The sequence below is a fragment of the Centruroides vittatus genome, unplaced genomic scaffold, assembly GCF_030686945.1.
Source record: "Centruroides vittatus isolate TY-2023 unplaced genomic scaffold, ASM3068694v2 contig_577, whole genome shotgun sequence".
Taxonomy (NCBI): Eukaryota; Metazoa; Arthropoda; class Arachnida; order Scorpiones; family Buthidae; genus Centruroides; species Centruroides vittatus.
The window spans coordinates 1447593-1471987 of NW_027122345.1; the positions used below are offsets into that span (position 1 = coordinate 1447593).

Consider the following 24395-nt stretch of genomic DNA (forward strand, 5'->3'; position numbering starts at 1 on the left):
TAACACGGGAGTTACAAAACGTAACTCCCGTGTTATACAGGGGTTACCTGTACGTGCCAAGTAGATGCAAAGTACTCCTTTTTACACTTGAAAGAATTTAGAGTGAATCCATGCTATAGAAGTGCCGTGTTATATGGGGGTTACCTGTAACTGCAGGCTACAGGCAGGCCTGTAACTGCATTAAGGCTTCCCATGGCAGACTTCTTGATCCTTGATTGGTTTAACCACCTAAATTATAAGGAGGCAGGTGAGGAAAGCTGATCAGAGAGACTTGCTGATCTAGGAGGAAGCAAGTTGAAGTGGACGGTTTATGGGACTAGAATATCAGTAATACTATTGGTACACAAGAGCATTAAGTTTGATAGAAGTTAAGAGGGACCCCAAGACCTTGTAGGAAGTCAGAAAGTGGAAAGATTTCCATGTCTTAAAGGTTGGCCATGTTTGACAGGAAAGTGACAACAGCTATACTCTAGCAGGCAGATAGGAAGGTAGCATTTATGAAGGTAAATATCCCTTCAGTTAGTTTAGTTGACCTGAAACTCCTTACTCAAGCTGCTGTGAGAATGGTCTTGTTTGAATCTATACAAGGGGAGGTCATGTCATGGTCATCACAGATTTAAATAATATTGTTTGTGTAGGAAAACCTTGGTACAAATCTTTATTGAGTAAAAGAGTAAAATGTACTTCTCAAACACTTTCAAGAATATTGAAGTAAAAAATCCAATAATCTAATTCCCATATCACATTGAATTGTTATATGTGACAATAAACAATCAGCATCACTTCTCTGGTTTCTCATTGTTTAATCATAAGCATACACACACACATATATATATATATTAAAAGGAAATATATATATATATATATATATATATATATATATATTTCCTTTTCATAGCTAATAAAACAAATAGACCATAAACATAAATTAAAGTTGTAACTAAAATAATAAAATCATAAACTATAAAATAATTAATTATTTGAGTTTTAAAAACAAACTTTAAATTTATTTTTAATGAACAGCTATGAGAACATTTTCAAAGAAAGAAATTGCACATTTTTAATATAAAATAAATAGTTAATGTATAAATCCATTTAATTTACAATTATTTTAAATAAAAATTGCATTGATTTGGAAAAAGTTCACTCATCAAAACATGAACCAGCAATCTTACAAAAATGAGTAAGGCACACACTCACTAAACCATGCAGACTGTGATATGTTCTGCAGAACTTAGTTATTGGAATTTCTTAACTTTGATTTTCTTAAAGACATTTCAGAAATGCACTCTTTGCTCAATAAAGGTTCGTGCCAAGGTTTATCCACACAAACAACATTGCTAAAATCTATGATGACCTTGTTGTGATCTCCCCTTGTATAGTGGTAACAAACCATTTTAATATTGTATATTGTGTAAATTTGTAAATAAACTAGTTTTAACTACAAGTAAGTTGAACTTGTGGTTTTTCTGGAAAGTCATCATCATTCAGTGGATGACAACTGAACATGTTACATCTTACATCCAGAAACCTACACTACTGACTTAATATAAATATATAATAAAAACTCTTCATATAAAAGCTTGGGATTTTTTGATATTTTGTTAATATTTTCTATCAATATAAAAATATGTTGAGCAAGAGCTGTGAGAGTTCTGTAACTAATTCTGTAAGTTTTGAAATTATTCATAAAAATTATTAGATATGGCAATTATATGACATCAAAACTATGAATTATTAAATTAAAATTATGCATACTATAATTAATTATAGTGAGATATAAACATACAATTTTAAATATTGAAAATTCATTACTTTCTCATCACAATATAAAAAATCATCTTATTGAAAAATCTTGTTGAAAGATATTAAAAATGACAAAGCAAATATTAAATCTTTATAGCACTTTCTACATTTACACTTTTTTTATACTTCAATGTCATCTATATGGAAATAGATATATTATTCAAAATTATTGAGATATCACTTATGCTAAACTGAATGTAATTACAAACCACACACAAACAGTTATTTTCTACTGTATATTGTTACTATTGCTTAAATAGTTACTGAATTATTATTATTATTTTTTTAATCAAATTTAACTTCAAACTTCAACAGAAGTCAATACAATCCATATTGAATATTTTATCACAAAAGCATTTTTTGTATAATACATAAATATAATTAGTGTATACACACATATGGCCCACCAGTGGCCTAGCGGTTCTGTCGCTAAACACTGGGAGTTTGGTCACGGGTTCGCACCATGCTTGGACGGGCTGGCCACGTGAAGTTTTCCAGGTTTTCTCCATGTTTGTAACACCTGAATACGGGCCAGTTTCCCTTACAAGACCTCCCGTAAGGCATTTTCCCTCGTGTAACATCACGTCCCAGAGAAGGCAACGGGAAACTACTCTGGACATAACTTTCCCTAGATACACTTCGGCACATTACTAACTACTTACTAACCTACGCCAGGTGTTGCCGACATCAGGAATCTGATATGGCGTACAAAGAAGAGAAGATACACACATATGCAAAACATTTCAAGTTCACGAATTTTTACAGTTACTTTTTCATCATTTGCTCTTGAAAGAAAAATATTTTTATTTATTATTATTTGATTACATCTGTGAAGCTTTTTGAATCAAATGTATATTGTGTTTTTATCTCCTATGATAATTATAAATAAATGCAGAAATTAGTTTAAAGATTATTTTCTTGTTGCTAATTTTTAAGCTTTACTGGGTCTTTGAGATATGTCAGTGCATGAAACTTCTGTACTGTGACTCAAGAACTATTATATATAAAATATTACAAGTCATTTATTTCTAAAATTGAGGTATCTTGTATTTTGAAAAAGTTTGATTAAAATTTCAATCTACACAAATATAAGCATTATGTAAAATGATAATTAAATAGAGATAATCAAAATATTTGTATGACTGTTACTAGCATGAATATTTATTAGGATATAAGATATATATATATATATATAAATTTCTATATATGATATTTTAAATTATTAAGAGTAACTAACAAAATTTCCAAATTTTAATGAGTTAAAAATTCTCAGTATCAAAATTTGTGGCATTTAGCAATGGAAATGAAACTCGTTTTTAACTCTTTCTGCAAGAAGAGTTTCAAAAATGTCAAGAAATTTTATAACATTTAAAATGATTTAAAAAATTAATTAAAAAAATACCTATAAAATAAATTTAGTAATTTTAATAGCAAATAAATAAAAAAAATGTAAAAATTTACAAATACTTTTCACTCATTTAAATTGAATTAAATTATATTATAGAAATTTTATATATTAAATATTATAGATTATATATATATATAATTTATAATATTTAAATATATACATTTAAAATTTCAGTAATAAATAAAATAACACTACCTCTGTCTGTAATTCTTTCAATTGAAATCTCAACTCAAACAATTCTGTTGATGTCAGTAAAATTGAATTTAATGTTTGAACCATATGACATGCAAATCGTAGATTACTATGACATTGCAAAATTTCTGAAAGTGTGCGATAAATATCTTCAGCATTCAATAACAAACATAACTGCCTGTAATGAATCAAATTAATAAACCAATCGTATCTATAAATTAGTTGTCTTTTCTTAAAGTTACTTTCATTAAAATAAATGTTTCTATAAATGAGCTTTTAAAGTTAATAGCAATTATATATTATTGACAAAAATATTATTTCTTTAAAATGCATAGCAATAAAACATTGTAATATAATTTGAGATTAACTAATGACTGGTCCTGAAGATAAACTTATAAAATGAACAATAACTTAATTTTAATATAATACCATTTAACATGAATGACATTTACCATTAATATCATGCATGTTAAAAATTTTTACAAGTAACAATGCCAATACATATTCAAGGTTTATTATTTTTATATATAATTTTTCAATTTTAGAAACATTTCATAACAACAAAGTTTATTTGGAAGCACAGTAATGCTCTAAAGTAAAATATTCCTTATGAAAATCTTTTATTTTGCCCTTAGACCAAAATTATATTTAATTGATATATTCATTGTTATACAGTGTATGCTAAGAATTCTAATATACTTCTTTAATAATGAATATGTTAAATCTTATTTTTAAAGTGTACATTTAAATATATGTATATATATATATATATATAACATCTTACCTTAACATCTTACCTTATTATAAATGACCCTCGATCTTCAAGCAGAGTATTATCAGTACTAAAAATATCTAGTAGTGATACCATGAATTTGGTAAAATAATTATTCATATTAGGAGTTTGCTTGACAATATCTTTTATTGGAGATGGAACAGTTACACTTCTTAATCTATCTTCTTTCAGTCCAGCAGATGATGATGATATTTCTGCAAGAACCTCTAAATCCAGCAAAATTACCTAATTAGATGGAGAATATATATACTGTAAATTTTAAAGTTTAAAAAAAATTCAAAATATGGATTATATTTGAATTAATTATACACAATCTAGCTAAATATGTAAAAAAACATAAAAATATATGCTATAAATCTAACTTATTATTAGAAACTTTATCAAATTAGAAACTTTATCAAATAAGTGCTTTTTATAGTATTTTACAATTATTGTTAAAATATCAAACTGTTGAACAAAGACTAGACAACTGCTAATCTGATTGGCTGTGTCAATGTAAAACAACATCTGAAAACAAAATATTAAATATCATTCTTCAATATTCCATGATTGATAAAAATCATATTAAATCAGAAAATTTTTAATATTTTTACAATATTCAGCATATTTAAATAGTGTATTGTGGTGGCCGCCATGTTTTTTTCCTCGTCTTCTCTGCCCACCCCAATTCATATGCACTTTCCACCCTTTGTCAGGCATTATGCCATTGTTTGTAATCATGTCCTGATCATCTCCATTGTTCGGTGTTGAAGTAAGGAGCTCCTCAAATATTTCCTTTCTGTTGTCCAGACCAGTTCCTGAGGGGACTGATCTGGACAACAGAAAGGAAATATTTGAAGGGCTTGAATGGATGAGAGCTCACTTTGGGTGAGGACAGTCTTGGATGAGGACAAAAGCGAGAACTTAGGAGAACTAAGGTAGAGGAACTGTGGAAGACATCCCCAAGATTGAGTGAGAGTAGCACCAGACCAAGAGAGATATTTTTACAAGAAACTACAACGCTGAGACTTCGTGAGAAGTGTTCGGCTACCTACCAGCAAGTCATATGTTTTGCATTAGTTCTTTCTTTTGTACAGCATGGATTCACATAACACAGAGCTTTTTTGGAACACATCTACCATGTTATATGAGGGATACTTGTATTTAAGCAACTTATACAAATATGTAATTTGTATAAGTTGCTTAAATATTTGATTATATGAAATATTTTAATGTTAATCTTAGAAAAAATTCAACAATTTTACAGATAATTTCAATGAATCAGGAATTGTTTACACACTACTGAATTTTCAATTTACAGACATAAATGAACTTTATTTTTACTTAGACTGTAACAAGTTGATTTATTTATTTTTATTTATTTATTTTTAATAGTTTAGCATATTAACTCAAATTCAAAGTTTGATTTTTTAAACAACTTAATCTGAAATCATAAAGAAGTTTAATTAAAAGAATTTTATATTTTATTTCAATCTGACTGTTACCAAATTTGTAAGATATTAGAAAGCATTTTTTTTTTTTTTGTAATGATCAAATAAGATTTATATATTGTTACATCAGGAATAAAGAATATAAAATATGTTTTAAAAAAATAAGTATAAATAGTTCAGCTATAAAATGAGACTAATCCAGTTTAACAAAATCTATATTATATTAAAAACTGCTTAATTATAAAATTTTTAAAGATAAAGTTTGTTTTATCTTATATAATTTTATTTTTGTTTTTTTATAGTTCTTCTAATTAAATATAATAATTGATTATCTTTTAAAAATAAAAATGTCTTCATACTTTCATCCTTCTTCACACCTTCAGGATCCAACAATAGTCTGATGAAGGCTTGAAGGATGAAAAGGATGAAGACAATTATTTTTAATTTAGTGTTTATTCTATTTGTATGATAATTGCCATCCTGTAATTTATTTATATCTGTAATAATAATTGAGCAAAGTTCAAATTTTTCTAATTATTAAAATAACTTTTATTATAATAGCAATAATATATAAATTGTTCCTACCTCATTAGACTGATCAGAAAGAGTTTGTAACAGTTTAGGAAATATAACGTCAACATGACAAAATATCTATAATGTTAAAAGATTTAAATTAATTTCAAATGCAAATAAGTTTATTATTTTTTTAAACATTAAATTTAAATATTCTTTAAATAAAAATAAAGAGTTATACTTAAAACTTATTATATGTATGTAGCAGCATAAATACTGGATGATCACATCACTCAACTCTGAAAGCTCTGACAGAAAGAAATCAGCACTGGCTGAGCACTACTGTTTAATAACTTATTATTAGTACTACTCCATGTAATAGGGGTACTATGTTGAAAGTCCCCATAATGTAAGGTTACCAAGCCCTGACCAATTGAGTTACAATGCAGTATGTTCCAGGGACAGCTATCTTAATTTTAAATTGCAAGTTTTTATCCTGAGGAAGGGCATTTAAAATGACCAAAAACTTTGAAAAAGTAAAATTGGCACTGTATTTAAAGGTTTGGTTGTGTTTTAGTAGTATGTATATTATATTGTATACATATATGGTGGGTGTTGAAGAGATCTAAGGGGCCTTTTTGGTCCAAGGCAAATTTAGGGGACACTGAAGACCAACTGCTGCCCCCTCGGCAATACTCGCAAGAATGCACTGAAAAGTTTGATCAATAATAAAAATCATCAAATACATGTTTCAACAAATAGTTCTAAATGTCATTTATCTTGCATCACATCATAAACATATCAGATATCTGGAGTTTATCATGAATGATATGGCTCTTAACATAATAATAAATATTCTATTTTCATAAAAATATTTATTGCTATTGCTCAAATGTTTTCATTTATTTTTGAAAGGACATCCCCTGGCTGATGTTCTAAAATTCAAATTACACGTTTTTTAATGGATCATGAACTTTACATAGTTGTTGATGATTGGAGGATAGTTGAGAGACACTGATTGGTGGAATGTTTGTATGTAGCAACCTGCATGGAATGTGCTTCTGTTGAATTTATATATATTTTTTCACAAGTTCGGGATTGTGCTATCCTCTTTATAGTTAATTGCTTTTGGCTTTTGGGCTGACCTGTAGATCTTAATTGACTCCAGATATCTGATATGTGATCCTCTGCTGTTCTTTGTATGATTTTGGCCCAGTTGTAATGGACCTCCATGTCAGGATCCCTAGCATATGTTGACAGGCCGGTGGTTAATAGGCCTTTTGATATGTCAGCTTGGTGTTCCTTTAGATGGGTGGTAATGTGCCAACTTGTGGCTCCTATGTATTCTAATTCTTCACTGGATCTTTTGTCCATAAATGAAATAGAATATACCCTCCAGATGAATATTGCCAAATTGGCAGTTCTTTGGCATTTCTAATTAGAATAAATATGGATGGGATCTTTTTGAGGGCCATATTGGTGTAGTTGCAAGCTATTTCTCTGTATGTAGAAGCTAATGATGTCTAAAGGATCACTGAGCTGACATATCAAAAGGCCTATTAACCACCGGCCTGTGAACATATGCTAGGGATCCTGACATGAAGGTCCATTACAACTGGGCCAAAATCATACAAAGAACAGCAGATAGATCACATATCAGATATCTGGAGTTAATTAAGATCTACAGGGCAGCCCAAAACCCAAAAGCAATTAACTATAAAGAGGATAGCACAATCCCGAACTTGTGAAAAAATATATATAAATTCAACAGAAGCACATTCCATGCAGGTTGCTACATACAAACATTCCACCAATCAGTGTCTCTCAACTATCCTCCAATCAACAACTATGTAAAATTCATGATCCATTACAAAAACGTGTAATTTGAATTTTAGAACATCAGCCAGAGGATGTCCTTTCAAAAATGGATGAAAACATTTGCTTCTCAATGTGAGTAGTTTTATTTTTATTGTTGCTTCATTGGTTTTGTGATGTAGTGGATCTCAGATTTATTAACATTAGTGTAACTATTCTACAATAAGTTATACAAAAGTGAAACAAATATCAGTCATTATTACTACTTTAACAACATACCTTATTAGGAATTTTAATGTGCAAATGATAAATCCATCGTAATACTGCCATTCTCGTATGCACAGATTCATGATCCAACGTCCTTGTTAAAACTTCTACTACAGGGCTTAAATCTAATTGGATATCTTCACATTCTTTATGCTTTTGAGTTTGAATAGTAATTTCAGGAGATGATAGATCCTCCTTCGATTCTGATCCATCAGGTTGTTCTCTATCATCTTCCAAAGTGATCAGTTGCATTAAACTATAATTGACAGCTTTAGCAGTTTCACATATATCTTATTAATGTATTGAGGAATACAACAATTTTAATGTAATATTTACTTTAAAATTAAAATTCAAGAAAATTAATATTAACTGCTTAAATTTGATAAATATTTCAATTGTCAGCAGAATCTTTTAAATCAGCAGAAAATTATTTTATTTGATTAGTTCTTTCAAATCTAAATACAGATTGTTATTATATCTACTTAATACAGTGGCGTGCCGTCATTGGAAGCGATGGAAGCGCCAATTCCACCTTCCAATGACCTTCCCTTGTATTTTATAAAATATAAATTTTCATATTTTAACGTACTTTGCATTAATTAAAATTAATATTTTATTATAACTGCATTATGTATCTTTTACAAATTTCTATACTACATGAGAAAAAAACGATAAGATTGCTATTGTATATTCGAATAATTCGGTGGCGGAAGGAGTGTCAAAACCGAGTCAGTTTCCAATCAGCCAGATTATATAGGCATTGATTGACACATGCGGTTCACAACATCAACCATCAACCAGGTGAGGTTGGTGCTCAGCACCAACCTCACCTGGTTTAGCTGGTAGAGCACCAACCTCACACGCATAAAGCATCTAATTTTATATCCCGAACCGGTTCTGAGCTATTAGCCGCCTGCCTGTCAACTTCCAAGCAGCCAGATTATAGGCATTGGTGCATGCGCTTTACAGAGCACCAACGTCACGGTTTAGCTGGTAGAAGCAACACACGCGTAAAGCATCCAATTTTATATCCCGGACCAGTTGTGGGCTGTTCAACGGTGGGCAACCCCGGCTCGCGGGCCAGCTATGGCTCGCGAAAAGTTTCTATCCAGCCCGCGAGATCTTTAATAGATTATTAAATTGGAAAAATAACTAATTAATAGTTATTTTTCCAATTCTTTGTAATTTTCAAAAACGATAAGAGAAATAAATGTAGTAATTAACTTTTTATTTATTTATTTCATATTTGCAGACTAAAAAAATTACGAGTCACAAGAAGGCGTCAATTAACTACTACGGCCCACGGAAATAACGTAAAATTTATTCTGGCCCATGTTATAAAAAAGGTTGCCCACCCTCAACTAGATTTATAACTTAACCCAACCGATAGGAATTTACTGGCATGTTTTTATGATAGTTCTGTATAGTTGACAGGAGTTTTAAAAAAATCCATTAAAATATTTGATATATTTATTCTGCGTTTATTCTGCTCTCCCATCTTATATTACTTACGGATTTCAATGTTAAACCGGTGATATTACGATTTAGTATGTCCCATCTGTAAGGGGATGCACAAAAAACGTGTACAGTTCTACTAGTGTTAAAAAATTAACTGTTACTTTGGCAGCATCATTTACAACCAAATTTAATGAATGAGACGTACAATGGTACAAAAAAAGCTCTAGAATTTATTTTCTTTAAATTTACGATTTATGTATCGGTTGTCACAAAAATTTCTTTCCACTTCTTTCCCAAGACTACAAATATTGAAGTACAAAGTAACCGGTTTCAACTTATTCCTACTTAAGTAGTAGTTAAATAATTAAGCGATTAGGGAATTAGAAACATAAATAAAACCCTGATGAAAGAGCCGAAATTTTACTTAAACAGAAGCTTAACCGAACCAATCTCTTGCCGAGTACAGTGGGGTCTGATCTCTTCGTAATATTAGATGTAATAAAGACAGAAATTTTTCCAGTTCAATGAGAGTGACCGAAAAGTTGTAAATTTTGGAAACTTCCGTGAACACTTGGTCCTAAAACGAATTAGTTAGAAAACGAACGACGGACAATCTGTTAAGTTTAACATATTTAGATTTTTACAGCTATGGTGAGAAACGTTTAAAATCTACAACTACCCTGTCGCGTCCTCTGATATATACTAGTGATGCGACAAAAGAGGCATTTGACATTGACCGGCATCGGCACCCTCGGGATTTGGCACGCACACACCTACCTGGACTGTCTCTGATTCCATTCATTAGCCACTCGTAGGGAGCTATTTCACTAAGTGGATTGTTTTAAGATTTAAAAAGTAAAGAATATTTTGTTATTTTTATGTACGTTTCTTCACAAAGTTATATTTAATTATAAGTTTCTTTAAAAGTATATTCATACAATTGAAGAATTTTTTGTACTAGGCATGTATATTCATCACACATTTTGTTTTATCAAGTAAGTTTTTCTGATAATTTTAATTTTAGCCCTTACATCGTGGCTAGTGATTCAAAAATTTATTTTAAAAAAGTTTTGGCTCAAGACCATATAATGAAAAAGAAAACATTATTAAAAGAGAAAGACCAATGCCTAAATTAAATATAAATACATCAACAAAAAAATTTCCACATTTTGACGATAAAATTTATGACGAATGACGATTCTTTCGTAAAATTGAAGCAATTTGGAAATCAAAGTGAAATAGAATTTAACATTGGTAGACAATATAAAATAAATATTGAAAATTATAAGAAGATAATTATGATTAATAGATATATCTAAATTGATAGATGTTATATGTTTTTTCTCAAAGCAAGAATTGACATTTAGGGACCATAGGGAATTTATTGAATCTAATAACGGAGTAACTATATTGAACTTTCTTATTTATGAAGTATGTCGGATAATCTATTAAAAATACATTTAAAGAAGTATACGGTTTTTACTGGCTTATCGAACAAATGAATACGAACAGGCCCCGACGCATTGATTGCCCCTGTAAGTCGGCTTCTTACAGAAACACAGCTTCCCTATCATCAAATGTCACGGCACGCCACTGACTTAATAACTAAAATGGAACAAACATTTGAATATGTTGAAACAAATTAAGAATTTAAATATCTAAAAGGATAGGAAAGTTTTTAAAAATTGAGAAGTAACAAATGTCATTAAATGTGAGGACTGGGTTTAACCTGGCCCCAAAATCTTTTTTTTTTGTTCAAACCCTCTCGTGGGAAATTATAGAAAAGGTCGAAATTCAAAGGATGTTCAGCCTTCCGCCGCTGGAAAGCACTTCCTTTCTCTTCGGATCCAAACTCTTAGTCACGGAGATCGAATCATCAGCGATTCACCAACTATCGCGATTGGTGATCAAAGATAACGTAACCTGTAGTATATAAGGGGGAAAAAGGCTGAGAACGAAGTCGCTGAAGGTCCGAATAAGACGCACATCCCGTCTGATCCGAATCGAGAATCGAGGGCCGAACCCCGAGGACTCCAAAGCCCGCCAAAGACGAGCTGCCACAACCGATTTTCCTGCCAACCTCAACAACCAGAGAACGACCGATCCTCCTGCTTAGTCATACGATTACTCCAGCCGATACATCCTAGGAAGAGGTATGACCCCAAAATTTGTAAACTCTCTCTCTTCCCCGCGATTAGGAACCGGACGCGTCAGAGTAGAGCTATTCTCTGTATTTTGTTTGTCTGTCTAAATAAATCGTTGTTTGTTTTCACCATGGTTCCATTTATTCGAATATCGCCTTAAACTTATCGACACACCCCCACATGCTTCCTCCACTCGACCTGACAATTAATTACCCAATCCCGACAAGTCGGGATATCATAAAAATTTAGCCATCCGCGACAGTGGGGTGGGGTCTTGCTGACCTGTTCGTCGGAAAAAAAGGAGGTACGACTTCGTTCTATCTCCCGGCATTCCCACATTAAATATATATTAATAAAATAAAGTAAATAAATAAGAAGTTTAACATTACCTTAACACCAGGGGTGAAATCAACACTATATCTGGAATCTATTACCGGTGTATTTCTTGAAAAGACAGTCTATCACAAACGTTTTCGAACTTTTGAATAGTTTGAAAACATTTATGATAGACTCCAGTGGATATTAAGGTTTCAAATACCCAAGAATAGCCAACATCCAACATTTTCATTTGTCATATGGAATGACATACAACCTCCTAGGTTTGTTGTAGTTGTAATCAAATATGGTCCAACCTTTGCACCTCCACCTCCTAAAGCAGGAACTAGGGATCTCATTCCAAACTTGGAATTCCTAATAAGAAGTCTGCCTGACATGCAAAAAGAGTACTATAGATGGTTAACCATGCAAAGAATCAAAAAAGCTAAAGAACAACCTGATGGTGCAGAGCTAAAAAGCAAACTAAGATGTGCTAGCAAATAGATGCAACATAATGAGATCACTCTCACCAGGGCAGATAAATCTAAATCGTTGGTCCTCATGAAACGCAGCACCTACCAACAAGGATTGAAAGAATATATCAGTATCACCAAAATGTGAGAGGGAGAACAAAGACCTTGTTGACAAGATACATAATAGGGTCAAACACTTTGCAAATTCCGAGTTAGCCAAACACCTGGCATTAGGTAACATAGTGGTCAATTCCCCAGATACACCTAGGCTTTTTGCACTTGCCAAAACGCACAAGACAGGCCAGGAACTACGTCCAATTGTGGATAAAGCCAAGGCTCCCACACGTAAGCTGAAGAAGGCCACCCACAACCTGCTATCTCCCCACCTGGAAAGCTATCCTTACACCATCAATAACCCGGTAGATCTCATCCACCTCTTGCAGGGTCTATCCTTGTCACAGTTTATTACAGTCTAGGACTTCAAATCTCTGTACCCTTCAGTGGAACTCCCTCCAGCCTTTTGCTCCCTTAGGGATTTTTTACTTATTTTTGTTCAAGATCAAACACTACACCAACAAGTGCTGGAGATGGCCCATCTAATCTGTTATAATTCTCTCTTTGTATTCGATGGAACTGTTTACAAGCAAAAAAGAGGAGTCCCCATGGGTAGCCTGGTGTCCAGTGACCTGTGCAAAATGGTCATTAGACAACTTGAATGCAAGATCCTTCCACCCTTCTTCCCAAACATCCTGCTCTATAAGAGATATATAGACATTTTCATCATGTGGAAGACAGTACCAGACATATCAGCTTTTGTGTAAGCCATTAATAACAATCCTTATGGCTTAACAGTAGGTGTTGAGTAATCTAGCAATGCTGAAGTCCACTTTCTGGACATAAGCATTAGAGTGGAAGGATCCATCATCCACACGTCAGTATACCGCAAACCGTGTGCGGCCTCTACATACCTGTGGGTTCATGTGACCCAGTCTCGTACAAGGCTGCAGCCTTTAATGCTCTGGTTAGAAGGGCATTTTTCCATTCATCCACCTCACAAGCCCTAGCCACCAAGTTAGCTAATGTTAAGAAGATAGCAACCAGGCACAAGTACTCTACTCTGACATACCATTTGATTGAGCAACATCACCACTCACAATGCACACCCACTGTGCATTGTGAGTGGTGATGGACCAGCACCGATCCAGACGATCAAACACATGTCCCAATCATGTTTAACCCGTATATTAAGGCAATGTACTCAGAGATCGCCAACAAAACACCAAATGCAGATAGCATACAGGAGATGTCCAACAAACTTTGACATCCTCAGAAATGGAAAAAACTCTCCAGATTGTAACAGACTTTCCCTTGTTTATTCCATCCCACTTAAAGACAGCAGATGGGACAAGAGCCTTGTATATATTGGTTCCACCAAGTGCTCCTTGGGTACTGGAATATGAGAGCTCCGAGCAATCCTACAGCATGGGTGACACACCTTGCCCTGGCCACATATGCATCTGATCCAGACATCAAAGCGGAAGTTGACAAAGCTGAAATCACTACACCCCATCTGGACCATCTAAAATGGTTGAAAGCCGTATCCATTTACAGAGCTAGCCATGTGACCACCTGTATCAACTGGAAAGAGGAGCTTAATCTATCCGTAGCCTGGCAGGCCCTAATAGACAACGACCATTAATTACTGCCATTCACAAAAGAACACGCATGTTCATCGCAACAAGTTTCATCAAACAGGCATTTGATTTGGTTTTGAATATCTACATTCTGTTTTGAAGCATTCCATTAGATTTTACCTGAAGAAAAACTATTCAAAAGTTCAAAAACATTTGTGATAGACTGTCTTTTCAAGAAATACACCAGTAACAAGTTTCAGATATAGTGTTGATCAAGTAAATAATTAAATACTTATAAATAAATGAAAATAACAAAAATAACTAAACGTTGTAAATGTCTCAAGTCAATTTTTATTAGTTTGGTTCAATAAAAAATCGTGTTTTTAAACACATCTTGCTACAGAGATCAAAAGTTGTGATTTAATTAGAGCTGTTATGATCACCAAGGACGATGCCAGCCAATGGGTAAGGGGGGAACAAGATGATGTAAATTGATAGAGGATATGAACTGTATGTAGGTAAAATAGAAACAATTCATAAAGTTTTAATCATTTACTATGTACCGGAAAAGAAATATCTCAAATAAAACATTTTCTTTAACTTACAAGAAGCCTAAGAAGATTATTTTAATTAAAACTTAGCATTTAAATAACTTTTTCGAATTTCTAGGGGAGGGCAACTGCCCCTCTGCCCCTCCCCCTGGCGACGCCCTTGATGATCACAGAATCTGTAGTTGTGATATTTAACACATTATTGCTAATTTGTGGTGATATATCATTAAACCTTTATTTTTCATTTTTTTAAACATGTTGTTTGGATAAAATCAAGATCAAATGTCAACAGATACAATGCATATGCATTTTTAGAAACCACCATTGCTCTATAAACAGTAAAAACAGTATTTTATGACAATGTTGTTAAAAAAAATGGTGGAAATGAAGAGAGTTTAAGTATCAATTTCCCTTGAAAAAATTTTCTTTTTTTTTCAAAAAAATTAATTGATTTAACTTCACAGTTAGTTTAAGCGTAGTTATTTCGTCTGTACTGCATTTCATCAGAGACAAAGACTATTGGGTTTTATTCATATCATTCTTTATTTCACTATGCATTTCGGGTGCAATCTTTTCTGTTTATTTTGCGCCCCTCATCAGGTGTTACATTTCTACAATTGGTAGAGAATACATTTGTTACATTGATTATTGTAGTTGGGTTTATATATATATATATATATATATATATACAAAGTTAAATCAAGTTAAATCAATGAAGTTAAATCAATTAATTTTTTTGAAAAAAAAAATTTTTTTTCAAGGGAAATTGATGCTTAAACAATATATAAAAAAACCACACCATTAATATCTAATACTTATAGAAGATAATTATAATAAGTGATATGGAAAAAGAGACAAAACTACAGTATTTAAGAAAACTTCTGTCAAGATGCAAAATAGACATACAATATTTCAAATGTTTTTTAAGAGAAGAGTCCACACCAAATACGCTAAGCCTACCCAAATCCATCTCAGCAAACATACAACGTAGAGACATATGGGAGATCGAGAGACAAATCATAAAAGCCACAATAAAATTCAAAATAAAAAAGATATTCATATTGAAACGACAAATAAGAAGACTGCAAAGAAACACAGAACCAGCCCAAGAATTTACTGATTGGAAATATAAAAAAAGAAAAAACCGGAAATTAAAAAAAATGTTCGGATACCCAATGCCAAGTGAAAAAAGAAGATGGGAAAGTAAGTTAATAGTCAATAAAACAACTAAAAGCATACCAAAGAAAATAACAAACATACTGAAACTAGGTCTAGAATACAACATGCCACTAAATGATAAAGCAATCAATATAGTGTCCGAAATCGATAAAGCAGTAAATCAGTTAAAAATAGGGGACAGGAGCAATCTAAAACACCAAATAAGAAATGACATAAAAAGACTAGAAAACAGCACTAAACTAGGTGAAAAAATGCTAAGTGATAGAGGAGGAAAAGATTACTCAAAAAAATGCATAATATTAAAAAATTATTTAAAGAAAAATAACTTAAACATAATCAAAGCTGATAAAACCAACCAAATTATCATTGTTAATAAAGAATGGGAAAAAAAGAAAAAATCAGAAATAGTCCAAACGGATGACTTTGTTGAACTAACCGAAGACCCAAAAGATGAAATTAAAAAATGGATAAAAAAAGAAATTACGAAACTATACAAACAACAAAAGATAACACCGGGGAAAAAAAAACAAATACTCAACTACAAAGACATTAGAAAACCACAACTTAAAATCCGTCTTAAAACACACAAACCAGACGAGATATGCAGACCACTAGTGGACTTTAAAAACACAATATTATCTAACCTAGAATTGTTCATAAAGAAAAAACTAAAAATAGTCCCATACTCAACCTACTCTATAAAAAACACCAATAAACTAATAAGGAAACTAATGACGGTTAAAATGAAACCAACATACAGGTTATTAAGTTTGGACATAATTTCTATGTACCCATCAATAAAATGGGAACTCATTGAGGAAAGCCTACACAAGATAGACATACATAACTGGCTACTAGAACTAATAAAATACAGTTTTTACAATAATTACTACCATATAGAGGAAAAAATATATAGACAAAAAAATGGCATTAGTATGGGAACAATAATCGGACCGAAACTCGCTGAAATATGCATGACAGAAATAGATAAAAAACTAGCAAACACAAATGGGATAACCTTTATGGCTAGATATGTAGATGATATAATAATAATATACGACAAAGCAATAACCAATGAAAATATAATATGCAACTATGCAAACACACTAAGCAATACAATAAAATTTAAAAGTGAAACTGAAAGTAAAAAAGCAATAAATTATCTAGACATAACTATAACCAGGGAAGGAAACATCATCAACATAAAACCATACAAAAAAAGCAGCAATGTGGACAAAATCCTTAACTATAAATCGTATTGCCCCATAACTATTAAAAGAAATAACTTTATAACAGCATTGTCTAAAATATGGAACAGAACATCTAAAGTTAAAGAGAGAGAAAAACAAAAAAATGACCTAATAAATACTTTTATTCTAAACGATTACCCAAACAGATTATTAAAAAAATGACAACTGAATTTATTAAAAACAGATTCAACGTCAAAAATAACAATGAGAATATTACATATACGTCTTTCCCCTATATTAAAGACACATATGAAAAATACAGAAAAGTCTTCAGAAAAAATGGTATTATAATAGCAGCCAAACTAAAAAATAAAATTAAAAACAGCATCAACATCAATGAAATCAAAAATGAAAACAAACTAGACGAAACAGGAGTGGGGTATGAAATAAAATGTACATGCAAAAAACCAGTAATATACATAGGAGAAACAGGAAGACAACTAAAGACCAGAATTAAAGAACATGAAGCAGCAATCAGACTCAAATATAACCAATCACCATGGACCAATCACTGCAGCAAATTCGGATGCACAATCAATAAAAAAAGTGTAAAAATAATCCACAGAGAGAAGGATAACTACTTACAAAAATTCAAAGAACACTTTGCAATAGTCAATAAAAGCAATACAATAAATCTAAACAACGGCATGGAGATAGACGTAGTGTGGGAGGAAATGGGAGGGGTTTAAGAAACACAAACTAAAAGAAGGACAGTTAGAAATGCCTCGGGGGACGGTGACATCAACACCTCATAACAGAATGGTCTTAAAAAAAGGTTAGTACCGAATAATATTAACAATAATACAATTTGAAATAATCTCTTGTAATATTTTGTGTTAAATTAATCTAAATAATGTAATAATTATAATAATTGTAATAACTCCTTATGACTAGTCCAAAAAAACTGTAATAATCTTTTATAACTTGTATATATATAAAAAACCCAACTACAATAATCAATGTAACAAATGTATTCTCTACCAATTGTAGAAATGTAACACCTGATGAGGGGCGCAAAATAAACGGAAAAGATTGCACCCGAAATGCATAGTGAAATAAAGAATGATGTGAATAAAACCCAATAGTCTTTGTCTCTGATGAAATGCGGTACAGACGAAATAACTACGCTTAAACTAACTGTGAAGTTAAATCAATTAATTTTTTTGAAAAAAAAAAATTTTTTCAAGGGAAATTGATACTTAAACAATATATAAAAAACCACACCATTAATATCTAATACTTATAGAAGAGAGTTTATGATTAAATGCCAAAAAGAATGGTGCATTCCATTTGTTTGATAGGATATGTGTCGGTATGACAATATTCACGCCAAACACCGTATAAACGTTGCTAAAAGTTCAGTAAGGTTCGTCGAAAGTACTTGCGACAAGCAAATGTGGATATAATGCTGAACTCAGTGAACTTTTAGCAATGTTGATAGGATATAAATAATATAACCTATTATGAGCTTTTAGAGCCTAATAAAACAATAAATTTTAATGTTTACTCTCAGCAATTAACTGAAGAAAACAATGCCTGAAAAAAAACTGAAAACTGGAAAGAATAAACAGGAAACTGTTTGGCTTTCCTATATCCCATTGTCCTTCACATAACACCATAACATATAAATTTCCAAACTTCATATCACTAATCACAAGAGTGTATATACAGTAGAGCATCATTTATCCGAATCAATTGGGGACTGGGGTTGTTCAGATAACTGATTTTTTGGATAACCGATTATGTACAAAAAAATATATTAACCTTATCCGATGTTGAAATTTTTCTCCATTGCGTGTCGCTTCGTGTTGAATTTTCATCGATTTTAAGCCTAATGAAAATTTTTATAATAATAATCGAGGCTATTGTATCTTCTAGACGTAGGCGTTTAGCTAGAGGTAAACAGGTAAATCTAGCAACTCTATTATGGAGTTAGTCTAAAAATCCTTCTTCAATTTTTTAGGAAATGCAACGATGCAGTCACCTGAGGTACCAAGGCTATTGTATCGTTAAAAATTATTTCTTTATTTTATACAAACAAAATAAATATATTGAAAAATATAAAAACAAAAAAATTATACTTTAGAAGTTAATCTAGTATCAAAAACGTTCGATTCAGCACGACACAGTCTGACTGGAAAGCTTTCGGTTGACCGGCTTTCGTATAAACGATGCTCTACTGTATATATATGTGTGTATTACCAGCCAAACCTGATTTCAGGCCAAACTAGTTTGTCCTACGCATGTCAGGATATACTAGTTTAGCCTAGGACAATCTAGTTTGGCCTAAATACTTTAGGTTTAACTAGTTTGACCTAGGCTGAACTGATTTATGTACTACAAATAGGTGCCAGTGTAAAAAAAAATAATTTTGTGTAATTCAAAATGCCACCACAGTACACCCTGTGTACCTAAGTAATCCCAATGGCAGTGCTTTGGTTAGGTTGGTTTGGTTAGGTTAACTCAGTGGCGTGCCGTGACATTTGATCATAGGGAAGCTGTGTTTCTGTAAGAAACCGACTTTCAGGGGCAATCAATTAATTGCACGTCAGGGCCCGTTCGTATTCGTTTGTTCGATAAGCCAGTAAAAACCGTATACTTCTTTAAATGTATTTTTAACAGATTATCTGACGTACTTAATAAATAAAAAAGTTCAATATAATTACCTCCGTTACTAGATTCAATAAATTTCCTACGCCCTCTAAATGCCAATTCTCACTTTGAGAAAAAACATAAAACATCTATTAATTTAGATATATCTATTAATAGTAATTATCTTCTTATAATTTTCAATATTTATTTTATATTGTCTACCAATGTTAAATTCTATTCCTCTTTGATTTCCAAATTGCTTCAATTTTAAGAAGGAATCGTCATTCGTCATAAATTTTATCGTCAAAATGTCGAAATTTTTTGTTGACGTATTTATATTTAATTTAGGCATTGGTCTTTCTCTTTTAATAATGTTTTTTTTTCCATTATATGGTCTCGAGCCAAAACTTTTTTAAAATAAATTTTTGAATCACTAGCCACGATGTAAGGGCTAAAATTAAAATTATCAGAAAAACTTACTTGATAAAAAAAATGCGTGACGAATATACATACCTAGTACAAAAAATTCTTCAATTGTATGAATATACTTTTAATGAAACTTATAATTAAATATAACTTTGTGAAGAAACATACATAAAAATAACAAAATATTCTTTACTTTTTAAATCTTAAAACAATCCACTTAGTGAAATAGCTCCCTACGAGTGGCTAATGAATGGAATCAGAGACAGTTCAGGTAGGTGTGTGCGTGCCAAATCCCGAGGGTGCCGATACCGGTCAATGTCAAATGCCTCTTTTGTCGCATCACTAGTATATATCAAAGGACGCGACGGGGTTGTTGTAGATTTTAAACGTTTCTCACCATAGCTGTAAAAATCTAAATATGTTAAACTTAACAGATTGTCCGTCGTTCGTTTTCTAACTAATTCGTTTTAGGACCAAGTGTTCACGGAAGTTTCCAAAATTTACAACTTTTCGGTCACTCTCATTGAACTGGAAAAATTTCTGTCTTTATTACATCTAATATTACGAAGAGATCAGACCCCACTGTACTCGGCAAGAGATTGGTTCGGTTAAGCTTCTGTTTAAGTAAAATTTCGGCTCTTTCATCAGGGTTTTATTTATGTTTCTAATTCCCTAATCGCTTAATTATTTAACTACTACTTAAGTAGGAATAAGTTGAAACCGGTTACTTTGTACTTCAATATTTGTAGTCTTGGGAAAGAAGTGGAAAGAAATTTTTGTGACAACCGATACATAAATCGTAAATTTAAAGAAAATAAATTCTAGAGCTTTTTTTGTACCATTGTACGTCTCATTCGTTAAATTTGGTTGTAAATGATGCAGCCAAAGTAACAGTTAATTTTTTATCACTGTACTAGAATTGTACACGTTTTTTCTGCATCCCCTTACAGATGGGACATACTAAATCGTAATATTGCCGGTTTAACATTGAAATCCGTAAGTAATATAAGATGGGAGAGCAGAATAAACGCAGGATAAATATATCAAATATTTTTATGGATTTTTTTAAAACTCCTGTCAACTATACAGAACTATCATAAAAACATGCCAGTAAATTCCTATCGGTTGGGTTAAGTTATAAATCTAGTCTACAGTGGGCAACCCTTTTTATAACGTGGGCCAGAATAAATTTTACGTTTTTTTCCGTGGGCCGTAGTAGTTAATTGACGCTTTCTTGTAACTCGTAATTTTTTTAGTCTGCAAATATGAAATAAATAAATAAAAAGTTAATTACTACATTTATTTCTCTTATCGTTTTCGAAAATTACAAAGAATTGGAAAAATAACTATTAATTAGTTATTTTTCCAATTTAATAATCTATTAAAGATCTTGCGAGCCAGATAAAAACTTTTCGCCAGCCGCAGCTGGCCCCGCCGTTGATGTAGTCTGCTCATGATTCACATAATCGGGCGAGGGCGGCTGAATATCTAGCAGGCGGGCGGCTAACAGCCCACAACCGGTCCGGGATATAAAGTCGGACTCTTTATGCGTGTGTCGCTTCTACTGGCTAAACCGGGTGAGGTTGGTGCTCTGTAAAGCGCATGCGCCAATGCCTATAATCTGGCTGCTTGGAAGTTGACAGGCAGGTGGCTAACAGCCCACAACCGCTCTGGGATATAAAGTAGGACTCTTTATGCACGTGTCGCTTCTACCAGCTAAACCGGGTGAGGTTGGTGCTCTGTAAACCGCATGTGACAATGCCTATATAATCTGGCTGATTGAAAACTGACTCGGTTTCGACACTCCTTCCGCCACCAAATCATTTGAATATACAATAGCAATCTTATCGTTTTTTTCACATGTAGTATAGAAGTTTGTAAAAGATACATAATGCAGTTATAATAAAATATTAATTTTAATTAATGCAAAGTACGTTAAAATATGAAAATTTATATTTTATAAAATACAAGGGAAGGTCATTGGAAGGTGGAATCGGCGCTTCCATCGCTTCCAATGATGGCACGCCACTGGGTTAACTACATTTTTAGTAGATGTTTCCTTTTTTTTTCTTTTGTTCAAGAACTACCGCGAATCAATAACTAGTGATGTTAAACACTGGGCAGTCTGCCGGCAGCTCCCCTCCAGGAGGAGTCTGTCTGAAGCACAAACGGGAGTGCCGCCATTGGGATTACCTAGGTACACTTTAACCCACCCTGTAAAAATAAATAAAAAATTAAATATTTTATATGTTACACTAAGAAACACAAATATGTTCATTTTCAATTTTTCAAGTTTGACTTTAAAAGTTATTATTATTATTTCATTTGAATTTTTGAAAAATATTTTCGAAAGTTAATTACCTTTAAAAGTGCATGGCTTAATAAAAAAAATACAAACTGATAAGTACTGATTAGCTTATTTTTATTTTATAGCTTTGTACAAGTGTTGTGTCACTTCTAATCAATACCGTTTTTTTTATAATTAAGTAGACTATGTTTGAATAAATATTGTTCATCTAATTAATTGCCTTTTAATTTTATTTTAACCATTAATATACTTGAATACTCTCGAGAGAGACAGTGCCTTAACATGGCGAGAGAGTTTGTGTACATCTGGGAAACTGAAAGCTATGCTGCCGGGAGCTATACACTCCCAGAAGGGTCACCCATGGCAGAAAGATTTCAGTGGAGACGTCAGACGAAACCTGTTTCAAAAGGTCCACAAATGACCTTTTCAACTAAATTGTGATCCAAGAAAGCAACGCGAAACTACTTGGATTATTCTTCCCTTGAAAACTTCATGATAGCAAGCAAAATAAACCACGACCCTGAGTCTCGGAATCCCTTAAATGGGACATGGGTGCTAAGAATCTCCAAGCTTGCGTCGAAGAATTCTCTAAAAGTAGCTACATGAAACGTCAGAAGCCTACTACAAACAAGAAAACTAGCCAACGTTTTACAAGAAATGGAGTGCATCAACATCAACATACTTGGTCTAAGTGAAACCAAATGGCCTGGAACAAAGTTTACATCAAATGACCTCCACGTCTTCTGTTCCGGAGGAGAAGAGAACATCAAGCAGACATACGGTGTCGCTTTCGCTGTCCACAAACAACTGGCCAACAAAGTCACCAGTTTCACCCCAATATCGGAACGAATCGCATTACTACAGTTGGCAGGTAATAAGATCAACCTGAACTTGCTCCAGGTCTACGCATCAACAGTGTACAAAGACGATCAAGAAATTGAATTGTTCTATGACCAGCTAAGCAACACTTTAAAGCCATTAAAGAAGCACGACATTACAGTCATCCTTGGTGACTTTAATGCCAAAGTCGGCCAAGAAAAACTACAAAACATAGTCAAAGAACATGGCTTGGGGACACTGAATAAGTGGGGCGACAGACTCATCCAGTTTTGCCAAGAAGCAAAATTTAGCATTGCCAACACTTGGTTCAAACTACCACTTCAACGACTATACACCTTGACCTCACCACAAGACTCTGACAACAATATCGTCAGGAACCAAATTGACATCATCTTAATCAACACCAGATATAAATCAAGTGTCCTCAAGGCAAAAACATACCCTGGAGCTGATATATCATCAGACCACAACCCAGTAACAGCAACACTACGCCTTAAACTACGATCAGCAAAACGCACAAGCACAACAAAAAGAATCGATCTGGAAAAGCTGAAGAACAACACCATCAGGCAACGATTACAGCTTCATCTCAACACTACAATCCAATCGATTGAAGCAGCAACAACAGACGTGCAAGCATTCGGGCGTTCACTTAAACAGTGCATCAATGAAACAGCAGAAACCCTGCTAGGACATCGGGCACCGAAAAAGAAACAATGGTGGATGACCCAGCACATTCTAGATCTAATAGATGAGCGGAGAACATTCAAAAGCAACAACAACCAGGAAAAATACAAAGAAATACATCAAAAGATCAAACAAGAAATCTGAAAGGCAAAGGAAAAATGGATGGAAGAGCAGTGTGCAGAAATCGAAGACCTAATGAAGAAAAATGATAACTTTAACTTGCACAAGAAGCTCAAAGAAGCTGGAAGCATCTACAAACTGGCTCCTATCCCAAGCTTATATGTGGACAACAATCAACCTATATTAAGCATACA

The 24395-nt window shown here is 32.6% G+C and overlaps 1 protein-coding gene across 2 annotated transcripts in view; it reads right to left on the bottom strand.

Moving 5' to 3' along the window:
* LOC136979082 (protein VAC14 homolog) overlaps positions 1–24395 on the bottom strand; it is an 80517-nt gene that overhangs the window by 13557 nt on the left and 42565 nt on the right. For both annotated transcript variants that reach the window (XM_067274991.1, XM_067274990.1), the window contains exons 9-12: positions 8237–8514; positions 6215–6280; positions 4204–4424; positions 3410–3584 (exon numbers count right to left, since the gene is read on the bottom strand). In XM_067274991.1, coding sequence (XP_067131092.1) covers positions 3410–3584; positions 4204–4424; positions 6215–6280; positions 8237–8514 — 740 coding nt within the window. The remainder of the gene's footprint in view (positions 1–3409; positions 3585–4203; positions 4425–6214; positions 6281–8236; positions 8515–24395) is intronic.